General features: G+C 43.9%; 4 protein-coding genes, 2 long non-coding RNA genes and 1 pseudogene across 9 annotated transcripts in view; 3 read left to right on the top strand and 4 right to left on the bottom strand.

Annotated features, from left to right (window-relative positions):
* The window catches only part of LOC144697416 (uncharacterized), a 51,254-nt pseudogene extending 30,666 nt beyond the window's left edge, over positions 1–20,588 (bottom strand).
* LOC144697960 (uncharacterized) overlaps positions 1–21,404 on the bottom strand; it is a 274,230-nt gene extending 252,826 nt beyond the window's left edge. Inside the window, exon 1 of the mRNA XM_078569913.1 lies at positions 21,371–21,404. The gene's annotated coding sequence lies outside the window, so the exon portion shown is untranslated. The remainder of the gene's footprint in view (positions 1–21,370) is intronic.
* Positions 1–25,084, top strand: part of LOC144697287 (uncharacterized) — a 685,032-nt gene that overhangs the window by 196,679 nt on the left and 463,269 nt on the right. The gene's annotated exons all lie outside the window — the stretch shown is intronic.
* Positions 1–25,084, bottom strand: part of LOC144697369 (uncharacterized) — a 240,069-nt gene that overhangs the window by 6,608 nt on the left and 208,377 nt on the right. The gene's annotated exons all lie outside the window — the stretch shown is intronic.
* The window catches only part of LOC144697361 (uncharacterized), a 392,999-nt gene that overhangs the window by 224,532 nt on the left and 143,383 nt on the right, over positions 1–25,084 (top strand). The window lies entirely within an intron of this gene.
* The window catches only part of LOC144697353 (uncharacterized), a 258,803-nt gene that overhangs the window by 176,310 nt on the left and 57,409 nt on the right, over positions 1–25,084 (bottom strand). The window lies entirely within an intron of this gene.
* The window catches only part of LOC144697292 (uncharacterized), a 318,255-nt gene continuing 302,860 nt past the window's right edge, over positions 9,690–25,084 (top strand). Inside the window, exons 1-2 of one of the 3 annotated variants that reach the window (XR_013580330.1) lie at positions 9,690–9,761; positions 11,896–14,986. Coding sequence is in view for 1 of the 3 variants with exons in the window: in XM_078569249.1 (XP_078425375.1) it covers positions 12,240–12,701 (462 nt within the window). In the remaining 2 variants the exon portion in view is untranslated. Of the gene's footprint in view, positions 9,762–11,895; positions 16,696–25,084 lie in introns of those variants that run through there. The other 2 variants (XR_013580331.1, XM_078569249.1) reach the window with 2 other exon arrangements.

Below are 25,084 nucleotides of genomic sequence, written 5' to 3'. Positions count from 1 at the left end.
ACGATAACATTCTTTTAGCTTTCTTAATCACCTACTGTACCTGCATCATAAACTTTTGCGATGTATGCACAAGGACACCCAGATCCATCTGCATCTCAGAGCTCTGCAATCTCTCTCTGTATGTATAACATGCTTATTTTTTATTCTTCCTGCCAAAGTGGATATACTCAATTTGCCTGATTTTTCCCCACTCACTTAACCCACTCACTTTACCTGTCAATATCCCTTTGTAGTCTCCTTATGTCCTCTTCACAACTTAATTTACTACTTATCTTAGTGTCATCTGCAAATTTAGCAACCATACCTTCGGTCCCTTCGTCCAAGTCATTTCTATAAATAGTAAAAAGTTGAAGCCCCAGAACTGATCCCCATGGTACACCACTTGTCATATTTTGCCAAGCAGAAAATGGCCCATTTATGCCTACCATGTTTCCTGTTAGCTGACCAATCTTCTATCCATGCCAATATCTTACCCCCTACAGCATAAGCTCTTATTTCCTGCAATAACCTTTGATATGGCGCCTTATCAAATGCTTCCTGGAAATCTAAGAATAGTATTCCACTGGTTCCCCTTTATCCACAGCAGATGTTACTTCTTCAAAGAACTCCAATCAATTGGTTAAACATGATTTCCCTCTCACAAAGCCTTGTTGACTCTCCCTATGACAGATGTTAAGCTAACTGGCCCATAGTTTCCAGTTTCCTGCCTGCCTTTTTGAATGAAGGCGTTACATTCACCATTTTCCAATCTAATCTTCCCCGAACCTAGGAAATTTTGGAAAATTAAAACCAACGCATCAACTATCTCACTAGCCACTTCTTTTAAGACCCTAGGATGAAGTCCATCAGGACCTGGGTTCTTGTCAGCCTGCAGCTCCAACAATTTACTCAGTACCACTTCTGTGGTGAATGTAATTTTCTTGAATTCCATCCTCCTTTCCATTTCCTGATTTACAGCTATTTCTGGGTTGTTAATTGTATCCCCTATAGTGAAGACCGATGCAAAATAGCTGTTCAATTCATCTGCCATCTCCTTATTTTCCATTATTAATTCTCCAGACTCACTTTCTATAAGACCAACGTTCACTTTGTTAACTCTTTTTAAAACATCTATAGAAACTCTTACTATCTGATTTTCTATTTCTAACTAGCTTTCTCTCATACTCTAATTTTTTCCTCCTTATCAATCTTATGGTCAGTCTTTGCTGTCTTTATATTCTGTCCAGTCTTCTTACCTGCCAGCTCTTTTCACTTTAAGTTTGATGCTATCTTTAACTTTTATAGTTAACCACAGATGGTGCGTCCTCCCCTTGAAATTTTTCTTTATTGTTGGAATGTATCTATTCTGTATATCTTGAAATATCCCCTTAAATGTCTGCCACTGCATCTTTATTGATGCATCCCATAACCTAATTTGTCAGTTCACTTTAGTTAGCTCTGCTTTCATACCCACATAACTGCCCTTAAGTTTAAAATACGAGTCTTGGACCCACTTTTCTCTCCCTCAAATTGAAGATAACATTTAATCATATTGTGATTGCTGCTACCTAGGGGCACCTTCACTATGTCATCATTAATTAATCTTATCTCATTGCACAATATCAGGTCTAATATAGCCTACTGTCTGGCTCAAGAACGTGCTGTTCTAAGAAACTATCCTGAAAATGTTCTATGAACTCCCCATCTAGGCTACCTTGGCCTGTCTGATTTTTCCAGTGTATACATAGATTAAAATCCCCCATATTTATCACTGTAACGTCTGACAAGTTCCCATTATTTCTTCTTTTATACTCCATCCTACCATGTGGTTACTGTTAGGGGGCCTGTATACCACTCCCACAAGTGACTTCTTGCCCTTATCATTTCTCATCTCTATCCAAACTACTTCTACATCCTGGTTTCCTGAACTTAGGTCATCCCTCTCTATTACAGTAATGCCATCATTAGTTAACAACGCCACCCTTTACCTTTTCCTAGCTTCCTGTCCCTACTTAATGTCATGCATTATTCAATCTCAGTTAGTCTGTTAGTCTCCAAAGTCCAGGGAAGTACTTAAATGTCAGATTTTGTAAACGGCTATACTTTAATTGTCTATTTAATTTCCAGATAGAATGATGTTGGGAGTCTGAAAGATAACTAATTGGCATTTCTACCTGGATACAAGGCCCATGTGATTCACATTGCCATGGAGATGGGCTTTGATTGGAAAAGGATGCATGGGAAGCCATTGTAGTTGTAAAGTTCTTCTAAAAGGCTTCTCTGAATTTCACAGACAGATCAGCCTGCCAGGATCCAAGAGAGAGAGAGAGCTGATAGAGGTGGCAAGTCTCTGTTTCAACACATGCGAATGTGGATGGGACCTTGTGCTCAGATTGAAAAGACCAAATTCACGAGGATTTAAAATGAGACTGGAAGATTCGCCTTGCTTGAGTTAAAGGGAGAACCCAGGAGAACCTTCACTGTGAAAGACAGTTCTGGGGTTTAAGGTTGCCAGACTGGGAAAGGTAAAGAATGGAAGTAAACCCTCAGGAGCAAAGAATCACTCTGGACAGGTTCCATGACAATTGAGTGTCTACTTCAGGAACAGAGTAAAGTATAACCATGGAGTGGAATTTTTGATTATGTTAAAAGTCAAAGAGCAAAATTCTCTTTGATAGTTTAAGGTATACCTTACCCACAAAAATGATGTTTCGCTAATGTTGCTTCTAGTTTGTTTGTTGCAGTAAAAGTCATAAAACTTGATGTCTTGTTTTGTGATCCTTTAATTTGTTCACTGACAATTTGAATTTCTTTTTACAATTTACTGGTCTTTCCAGAGATCCTAATATTTGGTTTAGAGCCACAAGTTTCAACTTCCCATTTGAGTCTCCGGCACCTTTCTGTTGCTCTATTTCTCGTGCCAATTACAACTAGGCAATAGAGCTGAGGGCTGAATTTAGGTGAGAAACGGGGCCTGCAACCCAGTTGGTAAACTGCTCCAAAGAATTTGCTCAGTAGCACTTTTGTGGTGATTGTAATTTTCTTGAATTCCACCCTCCTTTCCATTTCCTGACTTACAGCTATTTCTGGGTTGTTAATTGTATCCCCTATAGTGAAGACCAATGCAAAATAACTGTTCAATTCATCTGCCATCTCCTTATTTTCCATTATTAATTCTTCAGACTCACTTTCTATAAGACCAACGCCTACTTTGTTAACTCTTCTTTTTTAAACATCTATAGAAACTCTTACTATCTGTTTTTCTATTTCCAGCTAGCTTTCTCTCATGGGCGTTGCACTAATAGAGAGACAGGAAGGTGCTGGAGGACTGACTGGGAAATGGGCCTCCAACCAATCGGGGCACAGAAGGGGGCGACTGGGGCTGATGGTGACTTGACTCCTGGGGTTCAGTGCCCCTGTGTCCAAAGTGGGGAGTCATGGGAACAGGTTACAGAGGAGCCAAAGAGAAACCATTTGGGTCCAGAACATTGTGCACATCCTTTTACTCTGGTTGTCTCTGACCCTCATGTAATTTTGTGTGTTTTAACCATGTTCTGTTTCATTAATAAACTTTTATCAGTAAGAATATTTTATTTCCTGATAAAATTTATTCACTTTAGGGAAAGTTGGGGTTGACAGGCTCTTTAACAGAAAGTGAGTCCCTCTAAGGTCATTGGTAAAGGAGACAGAGGGAGAGATGAGATTTTATTTTTTTGTTGACACGCAATCTTAGAAAATGGGGTTCAGGGAGCCCATCGTGATTTACTAATTTATCGAAGTTCTTTGAGGAACAAGAAATGTGGATAAAAGGGAACCTGTAGATATGGTTAACTTAGATTTCCAGAAGGCATTTCACAAGTTGCCACAGCAAAGGTTACTACACAAAGTAAGAGCTCGTAGTGGAGGGGGTAACATATTAGCATGGGTAGAGGATTGGTTAGCAAACAGGAAACTGAGAGTAGGCATAAATGGGTCATTTTCGGGTTGGTAAGATGTGACAAGTGGAGTGCCACAGGAGATCAGTGCTGGGCCCTCAACCATTTACAATTTGCTAATGACACAGAGATAGATAGGAAAGTAATTTGTGAAGCGGACACAAGGCGTCTGCAAAGGGATATAGAAGGTTCAGTGAGGGGGCAAAAATTTGGCAGATGGAATATTATGTGGGAAAATGTGAACTTGTCCACTTTGGCAGGAACAATAAAAAAACAGCATATTAAAATGCAATGAGATTGCAGAACTCCGAGGTACAGAGGGACCTGGGTGTCTTGGTACATGAATCACAAAGTTAGTATTCAGGGACAGCAAGTGATTAGGAAGGCAAATGACATGTTGGTGTTTATTGTAAGGGGAATGAAATATAAAAGTAAGGATGTTTTCCTGCAGTTGTACAGGGCCTTGGTGAGACCACATTTTGAGTACTGTGCACGATTTTGGTCTCCTTATTTAAGAAATGACATAATTGCATTCGAAGCAGTTCAGAGAAGGTTCACTCGCCTGATTCCTGGAATGAGGGGGTTATCCTCTGAGGAAAGGTTGGACAGGTTAGGCCTGTATCCACTGGAGTTCAGAAGAATGAGAGATGATCTTATTGTAACTTTTAAGTTCCTGAGAGGACTTGACAGGGTGGATGCTGAAAGGATGTTTCCCGTTGTGGGAGAGACTAGAATTGGGGACACGGTTTAAACATAAGGGGGTCTCCCATTTAAGGCAGAGATTAGGAGAATTTTTTTCTCTGAGGGTTGTCAGACTATGGAACTCTCATCCCCAGAGAGTGATGGTGGCAGGGTCATTGAATATTTTTAAGGCTCAGTTTGATTGACAGATCCTTGATTGACAAGGGAATGAAAGGGTATGAGGCATAGAAAAGAAACTGGAGTTGAGACCAGATCAGATCAGCCATGAACTTATTGAATGGTGGAGCAGGCTGGAGGAGCCGAATTTTTTTTTCTGAAAAGTATACTTTATTTATAAAATACCTGAAAGAACACTACAAACATTTCTAAATCGCCATCACAAAAAGTGCAATCAGATTCAACTTTTATACATGGATCACGAGGTGCTTCAACACAATCAGTGAATATTACAATCGTTTCAATATGGTCATTACAGACAGACAGTACAATGGTATTGGAGTTATCAACATACATCACGTTGCACTCTGAGGTGCTTCAATACAATTATTATTCACTACATACATTCATTGTGAGCTGTACAGCACAAGGGGTCTATACCTTTCCCAGCACCTTGGTGCACTATGGCAGAAAGGTCTTAGACAGCGACCTTTCCCCATTGGGCCTTTGCGGCGGCTGCCCCAAGCTTTAGTGCATCCCTCAGCACGTAGTCCTGGACCTTGGAATGTGCCAGTCTGCAACACTCGGTCAGGGACAACTCTTTGCACCGGAAAACCAACAAGTTTCGGGCAGACCAAAGAGCGTCTTTCACCGAGTTGATCCTCCAGCTGCAGTTGATGTTTGTCTCACTGTGTGTCCCTGGGAAGAGCCCGTAGAACACAGAGTCCTGTGTCACAGAACTGCTCGGGATGAACCTTGACAAAAACCACTGCATCTCTCTCCAGACCTTCTTTGCAAAGATACATTCCACAAGGAGGTGAACAATGGTCTCTACTCCACCACAGCCACCTCGAGGGCAATGTGATCAGCTTATTCATTTCACCTACAATTTCCTGACTTTCACTGGAATGTAGGTGGACACCAGGTTAATATATTCCACTGAACTACACCCAAGGTGAGTTATTCCAATTGCTTTACTGTCCAGTACAATATTTAGCTAATATCGGTAAAACAGAAATCAAACATTCCCATTTGATTTCAGGCATTAACATATTCTGTTTGCTCTTCATTATAGACGTCAGGCTGGGATTGTTCTCCTTGGAGTAAAGGAGGGTGAGGGGAGATTTGATGGAGGTGTACAAGATTATGACAGGTTTAGATAAGGTGGATAAAGAAAAGCTGTTCTTATTCGCTGATGATGCACGGATGAGGGGGAAAGTTTTCGGCAGGAATTGCAGGAGGGATGTGAGGAAGAAGTATTTTTACACAGTGACCGGTGATGACTTGGAACTCGCTGCCTGAGAGGCTGGGGGGGTGGGGGGAAGCAGAGACGATGAGCGATTTCAAAATTAAATTGTAGGGGCAATTGTGGGAAATAAGTTTGCAGAGCTACAGAGGTAGAACAGGGCAATGGAACTGACTGGTTTGCTCTGCAGAGTCGGCATTGACTCGAGGGGCTGAATGGCCTACTTCTCTGTCCGAGTAACTCTGTGATCTAGAGAACAATTTCAGCTGCTCCAGTCTTTCCAACTAACTGAAGTCCCTCATCCCTGGTGCCAGTCTCATCAATCTTCTCTGCACCCTCTCTAAGAACTTCACATCTTTCCTAAAGTGTGGGGCCCAGATATCGGGTTCCATTCTAGAGCGATAGAATTGAAAAGCAGGGAGGTTATGTTCAATTTGTTTAAAACGATAGTTAGACTACAATGGGAGTACTGTCAACATTTGTGATTTCCATTTAGAAAAAGGAGATAGAGGCACTGGAGAAGTGGCAACAAAGATTCACAAGAACTGAGAGCATTTAACCCTCATAAAAAGTTAAACCGCCTGGGCACTTTTCTCCAGAAAAGACAAGACTGAAGGGTGACCCGATGGAAATCTTTAAGATTATGAACCGGTTCCATTTCCACTTGCTTTCAGCCATTTCTCACAGAAGCAACTTGCATTGTAAGTTTCTGTCTGAAATTTAATTTTCCTCTAGTTACCAATCTCCGCCATTAGACAAGCATTCTCTGTTACCATGTTATAATCCTGACAGCCTGATGGTGAAGGAAGAGACTGGAGCCAATCTTTACTTGGTGTACATTTATTCACGGAGTGAAACATTACAGGTATATACCTCCTGACTCCACTCCACTCAATGTCAGTAAGTGTCTCTTCATACTCTTTTGAATATCAAATTAACAATTAAAGGGGACAAATTAACAAAAGATCAATTGAAAAAATTAAAGGGGAAGTCCCTTAAAGTGGAAATACAATGAAAGACAAAACCACAAAGGAAAATTACGTAGATTAAACCAAAATGTGATTGTGGGGGGTCAGTGATGTGCCCCAGCCCCTGTGGTGCCCACCGGTCACGGAATGCCTCCAGCGGCCAGCGCACGCCGCGTGCTCCCTCTGCAGGGATACCTGGCCATGAATGTAGCCATAGAAACTGAGCAGTCAGGCCCGACGACCCCCTCGACCACCAGCTGCCTGGACGTGTTGATGGCCAATTTGGCCAGGAAGTATGTGCTCAAGTAACCATTCACTCAATTCCCTCCAATTGTATATACTTAACTTCAACTGATGCAACTAACACCCACAGTCAGAGCATCTAAAAGGTCTCTAATCGGTGTGACTGCCATGGTGTCTCAGCAGCTCGGATGAACAAGTGCATCCCTTTCCACGTGCGGAGCAGTTGACCGGTCTCTCTCTTGTGTGAATGTGTTGGTGTCTCAGCAGGCTGGATAACTGAGTGAATCCCTTCGCACATTCAGAGAAGGTGAATGGCCTCTCCCCGGTGTGAACTGCCTTATGTCTCAGCAGGCTGGATAACTGAGTGAATCACTTCCCACAGTTGGAGCAAGTGAATGGCCTCTCTCCAGTGTGAACTCGCTGGTGTTTAAGCTGGCTGAATAACTGACTGATTCCCTTCCCACACACGGAGCAAGTGAATGGCCTCTCTCCGGTGTGAACACGCTGGTGTGTCAGCAGGCTAGATAACTGAGTGAATCCCTTTCCACATTCAGAGCAGATGAACGGTTTCTCCCTGGTGTGAACTCGCCAATGTCTCAGGAGATCGTACGATGTTCTAAAGCTCTTTGCGCAGTGAGAGCAGCTGAACGGTCTCTCCTCAGTGTGAATGCCGAGCTGACGGTCCACCAGTGATGGGTTTTTAAAGGAACTCCCACAGTCAGAGCATTGAACAGGTTTCTCACTGGTCTGGGTGCTTTGCTGTCTCAGCAGACTAGATGACTGAGTGAATCCCTTCCCACACACAGAGCAGGTAAATGTCCTCTCCCCGGTGTGAATGTGTCGGTGTCTCAACAGGCTGGATAAGTGAGAGAATCCCTTCCCACACTCTGAGCAGCTGAATGGCCTCTCCCCACTGTGAAGTCGCTGGTGTCTCTGCAGGGTGGAGGAATTTCTGAATACCTTCCCACACTCAGAACAGGTGAATGGTCTCTCCTTGGTGTGAACTCGCTGGTGTCTCTGTCGGGTGGACGACTTTATGAATCTCTTCCCACACTCAGAGCAGGTGAACGGCCTCTCCCCGGTGTGAACTCGCTGGTGTGTCAGCAGGGCGGAGGAATCTCTGAATGCCTTCCTACACACGGAGCAGGTGAATGGCCTGTCCCCCGGTGTGAACTTGCTGGTGCCTCTGCAGCGTAGATGAATCAATGAATCCCTTCCCACACACGGAGCAGGTGAATGGTCTCTCTCCACTGTGACTGCGCCGATGAGTTTCCAGCTCACAGGGGACACGAAATCCCTTCCCACAGTCGCCACATTTCCATGATTTCTCCATGGTGTGGGTATCCTTGTGTCAGTCAAGGTTCTTTGATCAGTTGGAGCCTTGTCCACACACAGAACATGTGCATGATCTCTCCGCACTTTGAATCATGCAATGTTTTTTCAGGCTGTGCAGACAATGCACTGGAACACTCTCACTCTGGTGTGTCTGTCACAATTTTTTTCAAGTTACACTGCTGTTGAAAATCTTTTAAAGCAGACAGGACAAACACTTCTCATTCTACATTCAAAGTCCCATGTCATTCACGTCCTGATGAATAGACCTGAATTGTCAGATTGTGGCGTGATGTTTCCTTTGAGATTTCTATCTGTAAATCCTCCTCTTCTAATATTCTGTAAAAGGTGTTTACAAAAGTCATCACTGTCAGTACAGAATAGAAATTCAGAACAGACAATTCTATGGAACCACTGTCCTTCCCCAAAAACTGTAAAGCTTCATCCCACACACCCTCCCTCCATTCTCACTCTGCTGCACCTAATCTACACCCTCCCAATTCTCCTCAAGCTGCTCATTCATGCTCATCAACAGATGCAGCCTCGCTGCTTCCTGTCCAGGACACAAAACACCCGAAAATGCAGTCTGCTCGCCATATACATTATATATTACAAATATATCTATGTGACTGGACTAAATATGTTTACAACATACAGTAATGGATTCACTTTCTTTCCCTTCATTTCCTGCAAGTCAGCATTTTGCCCCCAGAATGAGAAAATAAATGGAAACATTGGAAAGATGTTGCCCAGAGGAGGAAGTTTTAGTCTGAAGCTCATTGTCCAACTTCCGCATTGTGACGTCCACAATGGGACCCTGCCTGAATCAGCCAATAGGAACCACACTGCTCCGCGGTGACGTCCTCGGGTTCCAGTCTGCAGGCCAGGCGCGCGGACACGGGAGCCCCGCCCCCAACCATTGTTCCCCCTCCCCCTCCACCTCCTCGAGCCAAGGTTTCCAGGCAACCGGCTGACGGCTCCGGCCAGAGCGAGAAGGCGCTCGGAGAACTCGAGAGACAGGGGAAGCTGCGCATGTGCAGGAGAGAGCCCTTCCCCTACCCGTCATACTGAGGAATTGACCAATGGGAAGAATTGGAGGACCGGAAGGACACTGATCCTCCAACCAATCAGAGTGTAGGCTTTGTGTAAATGCAGATTGAGCTTCACCCAGACTAAAACTTCCTCCTGTGTCCAACATCTGTGAGTAAAAGAGTTTGTTTGTGTTGAAAAGAAAGAGAAGAGAAACAGACAGGCTTGAGAGGTTGAGGTTTTCAGGAGAAAAGGGAAGTGACTGAACAGTGAAGCTGTGAGTGAGAGATGGAGAGGAAGGAAGTCTGAGCAGCTGGGAAAAGAAGAGCAAAAAGGCTGAATGGGGGAATTCTACAGCTCAAAATGAATGTGTCTGGAAATGATTGTAATATTCATTATTTGTACTGATGCACCTTGTGATACATGTTGTAAAAGTTGAACCTGATTGTACTTTTGTTATGGTGATTTTGAAATGGTTTGGAATGTTGTTGAAGATATTTTATGAAAAAAGTATATTTTTGCAAAAAAAAAGTGAGCGATCCAGAGGCTGTGACTCTTGGGGCTGCCTGTGGAAATGGGCTGTGGGAAGACAGCTCATCGAAAAGCAGAATCCTGCGGATGCTGGAAATCTGAAATCAAAACAGAAAATGCTGGAATTAAAACTCAGCAAGTCTGGCAGCATCTGTGTGTAGAGAGAGAGAGAGAGAGAAACAGAGTGAACGTTCCCGGTCTGTGACCTTTCATCCGAACTGGGAAAAATTAGAGATGTCCTAGGTTTTGAGCGAGGGGTGGATGGAACAAGGACAAAAGGATAGGGCGGAAGATAGGAGAGGTTAAATGACAGAAAAGTTATTCCTCCAGGGCCAAAGGGAATGGAGATGGGACTAGAAAAGAAACAATACATGTGCCTGGAGCAAAAATAAAAGCAAAAAACTGCGGATGCTGGAAATCCAAAACAAAAACAAAAACAGAAATACCTGGAAAAACTCAGCAGATCTGGCAGCATCGGCGGAGAAGAGCACAGTTGACGGACTCGAAACGTCAACTGTGCTTTTCTCCGCTGATGCTGCCAGACTTGCTGAGTTTTTCCAGGTATTTCTGTTTTTGTTTTTGTATGTGCCTGGAGCAGATGTGCTACTAACTAAAAAAAGTCAGAGACAAGCAGAGGAAAGGGATTAAAATGCCCCGCGGTTTCATTTCATCCTTCCACTCATTCGACACTTTTAAAAAAAACTTTTTCTCGTGCTTTCAGGTATAGAGGGTTGCTAGTTCCAATATCCGATGGGTACCAATCCCCCTCCAGATCTCTCTTCCCTTCACTTCCCTCTGATCCCTTCTCTTCTTCTAATCTCACCCCTGGCCTGGAATTCACAATACCCTCTGACCTTCTCCCTGTCTGATGCTGAATGATCCATCCTTAGCAAAGGACTCAGCTTTATTCTCTCACACCCTCACCTTAATGAATTTCGAGCTCGCTGTGACTTTGATCTCTTGCTCCTTTGTCTAAGTGCTCCCTTCTTTGACCCAGAGTCCTCCCCCTCGCCCCCCTGAACAGACCCTATCACCCGTCTCCAATAATCTCCCTCCACCTGGACCCCTCCCTCTGCCCTCTCACACGCTTTTCACCTGCTGAGATTTTGCCATCATTTTATATTTTTATTTTCTATTTCTATTGAAAATGCGTGGTTCAGTAATAAAGTTCATTTGTGATTATTTTTAGTCTCATAATATAGTACTGTAGCTACATTATATATTTCCAGTCAGAGTCATAATAGTAGAGAAAGATTATATTCAGTCCATGCCGACTCTCTTAGAGCAATCCAGTCAGTCCTATTCCCCCTCTATATCCCTGTTCCCCTGTAAGTTTACTTCCTTCAAGTACTCACCCAATTTCATTTTGAAATCATTGATCGTCTCTGCTTGCATCTCCCTTGTAGGCAACAAGTCCCAGTGCCTGACCACTCGCTGTCTAATTGAAATTCCTCCCATTCCCCCAACTATCTTTAATGCAGTAATACCGTACTGTACGTTAGACAGATTTATTTGGGCTAGCAGCCTGCTTGAAGATTTTCAGGTCCTGCTGGACAGGAAGCAGTGAACATGGATCTGTCGATCGGCAGGAATCGGTCCTTCAGGAGAATTGGGAGGGTGTGTATCAGGTACAGCAGAGGGAGAGTGTGTGGGATGGAGATTTACAGGTTTTGGGGAATGAGAGAGGAAAGAATGTTCCATAGAAACTAGAACTGTCTGTCCTGAATTTCTATCCTGTACTAACAGTGATAACTTTTGAAAACTCCTTTTACAGGATGTCAGAAGCAGAGGATTGACAGATGGATACCAAACAACGTGACAGAGTCACACGATTCAGCGGGACCTGAACATCAGCGGACTTTGAATCTAGGAGAAATTTTTACCAGTTCTGTTTGCTTTAGAAGATTTTAAACATCCTTTTTATAGAAATAACATCAAGAAACGCACCCCTGAGTGAGAGTGTTCCAGTGCACTGATTGTGGAAAGAGATTTAACCAGTTACACAGACTGAAAATAAATTGTACTATTCACAGTGGGCAGAGACTGAACACGTGTCCTGTGTGAAGACGAGGCTTCAACTGATCGTCAAACCTGGAGAGACACAAGGACACCTGCACCATGGAGAAACCATGGAAATGTGGGGACTGTAGGAAGGGATTCCCTTCCCCGTCTGCACTGGAAACTCATCGACGCATTCACACCGGGGAGAGGCCGTTCACTTGCTCCATGTGTGGGAAGGGATGCAGTGCTTTATCCAACCTGCTGACACACCAGCGAGTACACACTGGGGAGAGGCCGTTCACCTGCTTGGAGTGTGGGAAGGGATTCACTCAGTTATCTAGCCTGCTGACACACCAGCGAGTTCACACCGGGGAGAAGCTGTTCATCTGCTCCGAATGTGGTAACGGATTCACACAGTTCTCTAGCCTGCTGACGCACCAGCGAATTCACACCGAGGAGAAGCCATTCACCTGCTCTGAGTGTGGGAAGGGATTCAGTGATTCATCCACCCTGCGGAGACACCGGCGAGTTCACACCGGGGAGAGGCCGTTCACCTGCAGAGTGTGGGAAGGGATTTAGTCAGTTATCCAACCTGCTGAGACACCATGTCACTCATACCAATGAGAGACCTTTTCACTGTTCTGACTGTGGGGGTGGCTTCAAAAGCCTTCGGGAACTGAGGGACCACCAGCGCATTCACACTGAGGAGAGACCATTCAGCTGTTCTCACTGCACAAAGAGGTTTAGATCATCATCCCAACTGCTGAAACACCAGCGGGTTCACACCGGGGAGAGGCCATTCACCTGCTCCGTGTGTGGGAAGGAATTCAGTGATCCATCCAACTTGCAGAAGCACCAGCGACGTCACACTGGGGAGAGGCCATTCACCTGCTCGGAGTGTGGACAGGGATTCAGTGATACATCCCACCTGCTGAGACACCAGCGAGTTCACAAGTGATTCCAGGGGTTGGATTCTGCTGTTATTGCTGCTGTTAATCACATCCAGGACTGAACCATGTTCATTCTGACAGCTGGTGAAATGGGAGGGTCAGAGGGTTTGATTTTCATTGAATTTCAATTGAATCCCTTCATCGTCTTAAAGACTTCCATCAGGTCACCCTTCAGTCTTCTCTTTTCTAGAGAAAAGCAGCCCCAGCCTTTCATGAGTGTTAAATGCTCTCAGTTCTGGTTTTATTCTTGTGAATCTTTGTTGCCCCTTCTCCAGTGTCTCTTTCCTTTTTCTAAATGGAGATCACAAAGGTTGACAGTACTCCCAGTGTAGTCTAACCATGGTTCGAAACGAGGTGAACATAACCTCCCTGCTTTTCAATTCTATCCCTCTAGAATGGAACCCTATATCTGGGCCCCACACCTTAGGAAAGATGTGATGTTCTTCGAGAGGGTGCAGAGGAGATTGACGATAATGGCCCCAGAGATGAGGGACTTCAGTCAGTTGGAGAGACTCTCTCTTTTAGATCAGTGAGTCTTTACCGTAGCGAATGTGGTAATTTGGCCCGTTACATCCATGCCGGCTCTCTGTAGAGCAAACCACTCAGTCCCATTGCCCCGTTCCATCCCCGTATTCCTGCAGATTTATTTCTCTCAAGAGCCCATCCAACTTCCTTTTGAAAACATTCCAACATCTCTGCTTCTATCACATTCATATGAAGTGGGTTCCAGATGATTACCACTCGCTTTAACTGCACCCGAGGCTCATAGAGCACAGAAGGAGGCTACTCAGCCCATCATGCCTATGCTGGCTCTCTGAAAGACCCGTCCAATTAATCCCATTGCCCTGCAATTTTCTTTTCCTTTCCAGAATCTGTCCAGTTCCCTTTTGACCAATAGATTCAAATCTGCTCTTCACACCTTTTTCAGACAGTGAATTCCAAATCAGAACAACTCGCTGTGTTTTAAAACAAATCATTCAGGGTATAGTGTGTTTGGATTTTCACAGAGTATTTGAAATGGTGCCAAAGACATGGTTATTCCACAAAATTAAGACTCATTCTTTATTAATGATGTTGATGTGGGGACCGAGTGTAATGTATCCAAATTTGTGGACAATTGGAAAAAAAATGCATCCTATAGCACCTCTCATGACCACAGGACCTCCAGAAGCATTTTGCAGCCAATGAAGTACTTTTGAAGTGTAATCACTATTGTAATGAAGGAAACTGGAGATAGGGATGGGTAACCAAATTTAAAAATCCATCACTTTCATACTGTATTCACTGCTATAAGTAACAAGGTCAAGGAAACATTTCAACTCTAACATAAGACTTCCTGCAGCTGTTTCACATCTGTAACATTTCTTCATTAACAATACATTGGTCTTGTATTAAAAACCCAGTGATGAAACAGGTAATTGTTAAGTAATGAACCTGAGTAATACTGAGGTTTGCAAATCTAAAACCACAGTGACCGACATCAGATGTGATTCCGCGAATGGAAACACTTGCTAAACAATCCTGAGTGTTCTGAGAAAAACACTGACAACCAATTTAAGATTATCAGTAGGACTTGCACTTATGCATTCTAGAAGCTACAAATATTAATACACGGAGTCCTGTTCTTTGCAGACAGAATGAACATGTACACACATTCACCTGTTTCAACTGAACAAAACAGGCGACAGCCATGCTCTGGTTCATTCCCCAGGGCAGTGCCAATCAGAGTCAACCTGCCCAGTTTGAATTTAAGTAAAGTTTGGCAGTTAATTGTCAGTCATCAGCTAACTGGTGCATTCCCCAGGGCAATGCCTTGACCAATCAGAGTCCAATGCCAACAATCAGCACTCTCTTCTCATGAAGTATAAATTGTTATTCCATTTACATTTGGTATTCTTGCGAATGTTCTGATGAGTGCAAGATGAAAAGCTTCACCATGTCTCTTTTTTCAGCGATTGCTGTTTTAATTAACTACCTGTCAGTAATAAGTAGTGAGCCTTAATTGAGTTACCATTAATGAATCAATAATGAATCAGTACTTATAGTAAAAGACAGAGTTTGATTTGCTGTCAAAATGTAAAAACTTAATTGCTGTCTATAAACATGCAATGAAGATAAATGTACTGGCAAGAGAGACCTTCAAGCTCTGATTTGCCTCAACATTTGAAACTCTATGAGTAAGGGATTGTATAGAATCAGATAAAGGGATAATATGAAACAGTTCTATTGTATTCCTGTCGAAGATGATGTGAGGTGGCGGTGGTGTAAGTAATTGGGGATCCAATTAAATTAATCTAGTAGCCAAATTGACCAATTGTCATGTCAACGGCCCAACTCTGACGTGAGGTAATGGTCACTTTGGGGACATAAGTAGAGGTTCTGAAGGTCTTCCTTGCTAGCCAAGTACTGAAGACTCCCGAGGCCGAGTTCCAAGGAAATTACTGTCAAAGAATGAGCCAGACTCCTGAGGCCGAATTCCACAAGAATTACTGTCAAAGAAGGAGCCAGAGAGGGTGACGCTTCTACAGACTGATCACCCACATGAAGTTGTAAAAGTCAATGTCTTAAAGTTGTTAAGTAAACATTTTTCTTTTAATAAGCTTATTAAATTTACTATCCAGAGAATTCTGTCTTTGCCTTAACTGGTTAAAGTCTTGTCTGAACCAAAGTGAATTTATTAAATGGTAAGTTGGGGGTGGCTGAAATCAATTAAATTACAGATAAAAAGATCAGGTAACATCAATCTTATCTTTAACAGAATCATTTACATCACGTCTCTCATGACCAAAGGACGTCCCAAAGCATTTTACATCCAGGCTCTAAATCGAATAATGAAAACCCCGGTGTAAATAACATGTATTTGACTGACAAATGTTTAAGTGTTGGTTTAGGACTATAAATTTTGACTCCCCATTTGAGCCTCCAGCACCTTTCTGTCTCTCTATTGCTCGTGTCAATAACAGCCAGGCGACGGAGCTGAGGGCTGAATTTAGCTGAGAATAACGGGGCCTGCGCCCCAGTTGGGAAACTGCCATGGGCGTCGCACTGATAGAGAGACAGGAAGGTGTCGGAGGACTGTATGGGAAATGGGCCTCCAACCAATCGGGACACAGGAGGGGGTGACCGGAGCTGATGGTGACCCGACCCCCGGGGTTCAGTGCCCGTGTCCAAAGCGGGAGTCACAGGAACAGGGTACAGAGGAGCCAAAGAGAAACCATTTGGGTCCAGAACATTGTGCACATCCTTTTACTCTGGTTGTCTTTGATCCTCAAGTAATTTTCTGTTTTTTTTTAACCATGTTCTGTTTCATTAATAAACTTTTATCAGTAAAAGTTATTTGATTTTTTTGGACTTTTCATGATTAGATTTCTGCAGTTCAGGGAAAGTGGGTGAGAGGGGTTGGCAGGCTCTTTAACAGAAAGTGAGTCCCTCTAAAGTAATTGGCAAAGGAGCCAGAGGGGGAGATGAGATTTTATTTTTGACACAGTGATGTTAGAAAATGGGGTTCAGGGAGTCAATTAACCCTTTATCCCCTTTTCCCAAACTCTGATACTACTGCTCAGACATAAGCATGTGTCAGGTCTTATTTATACTGAATAAAATCTAACCACTGTCATCAATAAGGATTATCACTGTGAATCATTTCAAAGTGCAGCAGCAGTACCATTACACTCTGGGTAGAAGCACCATCTCCACGTAAATGCTCACTGGTCTGCCCCAGAAGCCATGGCACCAGTCAATGCATTATGTAAAACCTCTCCAAATCTCTATGCTCGGGGAATCCCTTCTGATACTTTTTTACATCACAAAGTCTATGGAGACTGATTTTACCCAATCATTGCCGAGCTAACATTTGAACGGACCAATTACAACACCTGTTACTGAACCATCTGTACCCGCCCAAGCCACGTCAAACTCTCAAACAATTGGCTTCCCACGCTCCGTCCCCAGTACAGGGAGTCAGCATTCCCATGCCAAGCAGTGAAAACATGGTGGCCTTGACACCCAGGTGTCGTCTAGGATTCAAGGCACTCTTGTTTTTTCTGTCCTCTGGGAGCTGCTCATCTCCCTGTTCCCACATAGCAAGTCGTCTGTTCTCAGCTCTGCCAGATTTCTGCTGAAGTTTGGCTCCTTTTACACCTTTTGGATCAATAAAACAATCAGAGAATGAAGACCCAAGTGTGGTTTTCTTTTAAAGAAGTTCATAGACAAAGGAGACAAATTTCGCCAAGATACAGCGATCAACTTATTCATTTCATCTCCACTTTCTTGTCTTTTACTAGAATGTAGGTGGAAACGAGAATGTTACTTTCCACTGAACTACACCCAGGGTGAGTTATTCCAATTCTTTTACTGTCCAGTACAATATTTTCCTTATATCTTTAAAACAGAAATCAAACATTCCCAATTAATTTCAGGCATTAACATCTTATTAACATCTTTTGTTTGCTCTCAAAGGAGGTTGAGGGGAGATTGGATAGAGGTGTCCAAGATTATGACAGGTTTAGATAAGATGGACAATGAAAAGCTGTTCCCATTCACTGATGGTACAAGGATGAGGGGGACACAGATTTAAGGTTTTGTGTAAGAGATGCAGGGGGGATATGAAGAGGAACTGTTTTATGCAGCGAGTGGTAATGAGCTGGAACTCGTTGCCTGTGTGGGTGGTGCAAGCGGAGACGATGAACGATTTCAAAAGGAAATTGGGTGGACACTTGAGGGAAATATGGAGTTGATGGGCTGAATGATGTCCTTGTACATCCTAATTCATCTCATCTACACCTCCCTGACTTTCACTCGAATGTAGGTGGATACCAGATTGATACATTCCACTGATCACCCGGGTGAGTTACTCCAATTCCTTTACTGTCCAATACAATATATTCATCATATCTTTAAAACAGAAATCAAACATTCCCAATTGATTTCAGGCATTAACATCTTTTGTTTGCTCTTTATTGTAGACGTCAGGCTGGGGTTCTTCTGCTTGGAGCAAAGGAGGTTAAGGGGAGATTTGAAAGAGATGCACAAGATTATGACAGGTTTAGATAAGGTGGACAAAGAAAAGCTGTTCCCATCAGCTGATGGTACAAGGAGGAGGGGGACAGAGTTAAGGTTTTGGACAGGAGATGCAGGGGGGATTTGAGGAGGAATATTTTCACACAGTGAGTGGTAATGACCTGGAACTCTCTGTCTATGAGGGAGGTGGAAGCAGAGACGATGAACAATTTAAAAAGGCAATTGGATGGGCTCTTGAGGGAAATATGGATTTGATGGGCTGAATGGTCTCCTTGTACATCCTAATGACTCCATGATCCAAAGAGAAAAATTTCAGTTGCACCAACACCTCCAACTGACTAATGTCCCTTGTCCATGGTGCCATTCTTCTAAATCTCCTCTGCACCCTCTCTAATAACTTCACATCTAAAGTGTGGGGCCCAGATATCTGGTTCCATTCTAGAGGAATAGAATTGAAAAGCAGGGAGGTTATGCTCAACTTGTTTCGAACCATGGTTAGACTACACTGGGAGCACTGTCAACATTTGTGATCTCCATTTAGAAAAAGGAAATAGAGGCACTGGAGAAGGAGCAACAAAGATTCACAAGAATAATACCAGAACTGACAGCATTTAACCCTCAGGAAAGGCTGGGGCTGCTTTTCTCTAGAAAAGAGAAGACTGAAGGGTGACCTGATGGAAGCCTTTAACATTATGAAGGGGTTCAATAATTCAAAAGGGATTTCATGAGAAACCTCTACCCAGCAAGTAGTGAGAATGTGGAACTCGCTACCACAGCGAGTGGTTGAGGTGAATCGCATGAATATATTTAAGGGGAAGCCAGATACATACATGAGGGAGAAAGGAATAGAAGGATATGCTCATGGGGGAGACGAAGAGGGGTGGGTGGAGGCTCATGTGGAGCATGAATACTGACAGAAACCAATTGAACCAACTGGCCTGGCCCTGTGCTGTGGACTTAATGGAACAGAGACAAATGTATTTATTTCAGATCTACCTGTAGTGGTCGGATAAACACCATCTACTATCCAGGATAAAATAAATGTCCATCATCAGGTTTTGTGGATCGTTTCAGTGGAAATGTGCACTCCCAGGCTCAAAGAGCATCAGCCACTGGAAGCAAAGTCATGAGACCGGCCAGTCCAGCAGAAAGAAACCCTCCAACCCTCCCACTTCACCAAATGTCAGAATGAACATGGTTCAGTCCTGGATGTAATTAACAGCAGCAATAACAGCAGAATCCAACCCCTGTAATCACTTGTGAACTCGCTGGTGCTCCCTCAGGCTAGATGAGTCACTGAATCCCTTCCCACACTCAGAACAGGTGAACGACCTCTCCCCCGTGTGAACTCGCTGGTGTGTCCACAGGTGGGATGACCTTTTAAACCTCTTTGCACAGTGAGAACAGGTGAACGGTCTCTCCTCAGTGTGAATCCGCTGGTGGACCATGAGATGCAGAGAGTTTTTAAAGCCACCACCACAATCAGAACATTTGAAAGGTCTCTCATTAGTGTGACTGCTCTGGTGTCTCAGCAGGCTGGATGACTGAGTGAATCCCTTCCCACAGGCAGAGCAGGTGAAGGGCCTCTCCCCGGTGTGAATTCGCTGGTGTGTCTGCAGGTTTGATGATGTTCGAAATCTCTTTGCGCAGTGAGAGCAGCTGAACGGCCTCTCCTCGGTGTGAATGCGCTGGTGGAACATCAGGTCTGCAGTGCTTTTAAAGCCACTGCCACACTCATAGCATTGCAAGGGTTTCTCATTGGTGTGACTACCCTGGTGTCTCAGCAGGTTGGATGATTGAGTGAATCCCTTTCCACATACAGAGCAGGTGAACGGTCTTTCCCCAGTGTGAATTCGCTGGTGTCTCAGCAGGTTGGATAACTGAGTAAATCCCTTCCCACAGTCAGAGCAGGTGAATGGCCTCTCCCCGGTGTGAACTCGCTGGTGTTTACGCTGGGCAGATGAATCACTGAATCCCTTCCCACACTCAGAGCAGGTGAACGGCCTCTCTCCCGTGTGAACTCGCTGGTGATTTTGCAGGATGACTAACTGAGTGAATCCCTTCCCACATTCGGAGCAGGTGAATGGTTTCTCCCCGGTGTGACTGCGTCGATGAATTTCCAGCTCACATGGGGATCTGAATCCCTTCCCACAGTCTCCACATTTCCACGGTTTCTCCATGGTGCGGGTGTCCTTGTGTATCTCCAGATTCGATGATCAGTTGAAGCCTCACGCTTAAAGCGTCTCCCCACTGTGAATGGTGCGATTTTTTTTCAGGCTGTGTAACTGGTTAAAGCTCTTTCCACGGTCAGTGCACTGGAAACACTCTCACTCGGGTGTGTGCATCTCGGTGCTTTTCCAGTCACACTGGTGTTTAAAATGTTTTGACACAGACAGAACAAACATTTCTCCTTCTAGTTTCAAAGACCAATGATACTCTGTCAGATCTTGATTTGATGTTTACTTGGAGATTTCTCTCTAGCAAGCCCTCCCCTTCCAATAGCCTGTAAAAGGAGTTCGCAAAAAGTCATCACTGTCAGTACAGGATAGAAATTCAGTACAGACAATTCAAGTTTCTATGGAACATTCTTTCCTCTCTCATTCCCCAGAAGCTGTAAATCTCTGTACCACACGCTCTCCCCCTATTCTCACTCTGCTGTACCGAATACACATCCTCCCAATTTACGTGATTATCTCCTGGAACTCACTGCCGCTGCTTGTGGTGGGAGCAGAGACAATCAGTTATTTCAAAATAAAATTGGATGGACACTTGCAGGGGAACAGAGATATAGAGCGGGAATGGGACTGACTGGATCATTCTGAGTTGGCATGTACTCGAGTTGTGCTGTAAGGACCATGACTGGAAAAATATAACATAGTGATCTACTGTATTAGAAGAGTAGAAACAATTATAAATGTGCTTTATTACAGAACCATCAATAATCTATCTAATATGTACCATATAACAACACTAGACATATCTCTGTCCGATATTAATTTACTGGCCCCTTAAATGTCAGCCATCTCCTGGGGAAACCACCCATTTAATTGTGAACATTAGGAAAGAGATCATCCTTTTAGCCAGAAAAATAAATGTGTCAAGCTGAGGGAGCAAAGGATGTCAATGTCTTTAAGAGAGAGAGAGACCAGGGCCAACCTTTCCAGAGTCTGCACCCTCCCTGGATTCACTTCCTTTCCCTTCAGTTCCTGCAAGTCAACAATTTCCCCCCAGAATGAAAAAAGAAATGGAAAGGGGGAGAAAAGAAAGTGTTTTACTCACAGATATTGGACCCAGGAGGAACTTTTAGTCTGTGTGAAGCTCAATCTTCATTCACACAAAGCCCGTGCTCTGATTGGCTGGAGGACCAGAGTCTTTCCGGTCCTCCAACTCTTCCCATTGGTCAACCCTTCAGGATTAAGGGAAGGGGTGTGGGCTCTGCCTGCACATGCGCAGTGTCCCCTCTCCCTCGGACATGCGCAGTCTCGGGCCGTCCGCCCAAGCGGCGGAGCGAGCGGTTCTCCAGCGCGGGGGATTGTGGGAGCTGCGGCCGCCATTACTCATCCGGTTCTCAGGCTCCAAACTCCTGGGAATGGGATGGAAAGTGGGGGTGGGGGTAGCAGTGACCCCGCCCTGACAGAAAGTACATGTGGGCAGTCACTGGATTTGATTGCGACGCCCCCTGAGCAAAACAGTTTGTTAACTTCAGGTGTAAGGGTTTAGACACCTGGGTGACATGTTGGGGAGGGCAATAGGTGAGTGTGAAACTGAACCCGAGAGTCGGCACCTTCAGGGGAGGAGAATTGTGGAAAAGCAGGAGCAGGATAGTCGGGTGAATTAGTGTTAAATTCAATCGGTAGAAGGGGTTGCATTGGGGGTGGCAGATATTTATAATTTGAAGGGGGGAGAAAGATGTTTTATGATAATTAGAATTGTCACTTCTGAATTTCTATCCTGTACTAATAGTGATGACTTGATAACATCAAGCCTGTTGCACCTATTCATAACCTGGAGGTCCTTTCTCAGGTCAACCCTCAGCCTTGGCTTCCCCAGCCTGTTCACTCTATCCTGTAACTTAAACACTCTCAGTTCTGATATCATTCTTGTGAATCTTTCTTGCATCATCTCGACGTTCTCTATAGGGGTGTATAATTAAAATTTCGGCTGAGTTTAATTTGGTTGCAGGCACCTAATTTCTTAGTTCCAAATTGACCCTCTAAAATACTTTAGTTCAAAGGAGACTCAACCATCAGGTAAGGCTAGACTCTGAAGTAGCAAATAACATTGATATTTATTTAAAAGAAAAAGATTTACTTACAAAATACATGAGCGACTTTCCCCACCTCAATTGGGCGACCACCCCAGGGATGAGTGTGAATCTTCCTCAGGTTCCTGAACCAACAGTGATTTCCCACAATCCTGACCCCAGGGGTCCCTCAGTACCTCCACAAATACAGTCCAACTTGCAAGACCAAGATGGCTCTTAAAACCCACTTTTAACCCTTGAATTAACATTACTACATCTCGAATCAGGCCTGTTGTCATCAGACAATTGGTCATTGTTGTTCCTGAGTTAATTTTATTGGATTGAACCATTTCCATACATTGTTCCATCGAGCAGAACAATTGGACTGTTCAGGATCTTTCTTTTTATCTGAGTTTAGACAATGTTACGGAGCGAGGTGGGAGGATTGCACAGTGAATTCTAGCCCCACTACCTCACGGACCATAACAATAGTTTAAATGTTTAATTCATCCACAAAACAGGCCAATTGTTACCCTTTGCTACTGTTATTCCCAGCCTAATAAAACTCTAACCAGGCTTCTTTCAGTCACACAAAAAAGTTGAATTATTATAAAACAAACTATTTTTTAAAAACAAGTGAATGAACTGGTTAACATACAACTTGCAGTTTAGAAGTGCAACGATTTCCCCTTTATTAAAAAAAAACACATTTTTGAACCCCCATACACACACACACACACACACACACACAACAGGACAAAACAAATACAGTCCCCTGCAGAGGCTGCAGTATGGGAAACTTTCTTTAAAAAGGATCACAACGATGTTGATCTAACAGAATTCTGGTCACAATAGGTCTGGAGGTTCCTCCAGACGGATTTTTTGGTGAAACTGTCCTTGATGACTCTTATTTATCACAACATTGCAGACTTCCAAAAAACACAGATAAATTATCCTGATGAGATGTTTCTGAGGAAGGTTTAACACAAAGGTGGGGCAGAGAGAGGGGAAGAGTCTTTTCTTGCAGCCAGCTTCAAAGGCACACACACAATCTCTCTAACAGAGGGTTTTAAAGGACAAAGATGTTCAACGAATACTTCTCCTAGGCCAGGGGTTTTTAACCAATCAGCAAAAGTCTTTAGCCTGGCAACAGTGGTTCTTTGTTAATTTTGATACACAAAGTACCTCTTCCCTCTCCAGGTGTTCCCGCTAGGTAGCTTAATTCACCCGTGATTTATTGACGAATAGCATATTCACAGCCCTGAATTAATATTGCAGACTTCTAATTCAATGTTCTTCAAATTATCCAAAAATGGGCTCCTCACAACAACATCATAAATGGTTTACATCGAGGACATAAAGAGAAACTGCTTCCATTGACAAAAGGGTTGTTAACCAGAGGACACAGATTGAATGTGATTGACATAAAAGCCAGAGGGGAAATGAGGAAGATAAATCTTTACATAGTGAGGTGTTGTGATCTGGAATGCACTGCCTGAAAGGCTGGTGGAAGCAGATTCAACAAGTGAATTGGATAAATACTAGAAGGGGACTAATTTGAAGGGCTCATGGGGAAAGGGCAGTCTAGTGAGACTAATTGAGTAGCTCTTTCAAAGAGCCAGCACAGACACGATGGGCTCAATGACCCCCTTCTGTGCTGTGAGAGTCTGTGAACATAGATAAATAAATGCGTGTCTGTAATATGTACAGTGATGTCAATAATGTCTGGAATTCCCTTTTTCGCGTTTCAGAATTTTATCCCTTTCCTTCCAGTTTGATTTTGGACAAAGAGAACAAAAGCAAATCATTTTCAGTACAGTGAGCAGCCCTGATGTCTATTCTCAGCCAACATTACACAGGGGGAAAAGGGCTGGATTCTCAGACCAGCAAGTCAAGGCCCCCTCTTTGAATGGCCACTTCCCACAATGGATTCAGTGGCCTCTGAAGGGAAGCAGCCTCGGTCCACACTGGGAGTTCCTGCCCCCCTGTCGGCTGGCTCATGCTGGCTCATGCTCCTGATGTACATGGCGTTGTGAGACCACATCTAGAGTATTGTGTCATGTTCTGGTCACCTTATATCAGAAAGGGGAAATACATTAGAAGCTGTTCAGAGAACGTTCACTCAACTGATACCTGGGATGGGTGGGTTATCTGAGGAGGCAAGGTTGGACAGACTGGGCCTGTATCCAGTGGAGTTTAGAAGAATGAGAGGTGATCTTATTGAAACCTCTAAGATCCTGAGGGGACTTGACAGGGTGGATGCTGAAAGGAAGTTTCCCCTGTGGGAGAGATTAGAGCTAGAGGACGTTGTTTAAAAATAAGGGTCTCCCATTTAAGATGGAGATGAGAAGAATCGTTTTCTCTCAGAGGGTGATGTGTCTTTGGAACTCTCTTCCCCAGACAGCGGTGGATTCAGGGTCAATGAATATATTTTAGGCAGAGGTAGATATATTCTTGACTAGCAAGGGAGTCAAAGGTTATCGGGGAGAGGCGGAATGTGGAGTTGAAACCACAATCAGATCAGCCATGATCTTCATGAAAAGAGCAGCAGGCTCAAGGGGCCGAATGGCCCACTCCTGCTCCTAATTCATATGTTTGTATGGATCATCTGCCCCAAAAGATAGGGGCTTGTGGATTTAAAAAGAAACTTGCATTTAAATAGCATCTTTCACCACCTCAGGGCATCTCAAAGAGTTTCACTGCAGATGAAACACTTCCTGAAGTGTAGTTACTGTAGGAATCACGGAAGC

The sequence above is a fragment of the Cetorhinus maximus genome, chromosome 23 (genome assembly GCF_964194155.1).
Source record: "Cetorhinus maximus chromosome 23, sCetMax3.hap1.1, whole genome shotgun sequence".
Lineage (NCBI taxonomy): Eukaryota > Metazoa > Chordata > Chondrichthyes > Lamniformes > Cetorhinidae > Cetorhinus > Cetorhinus maximus.
The sequence above is the reverse complement of the archived record's forward strand: the minus strand, read 5'-3'. Positions and strand labels throughout refer to the sequence as shown.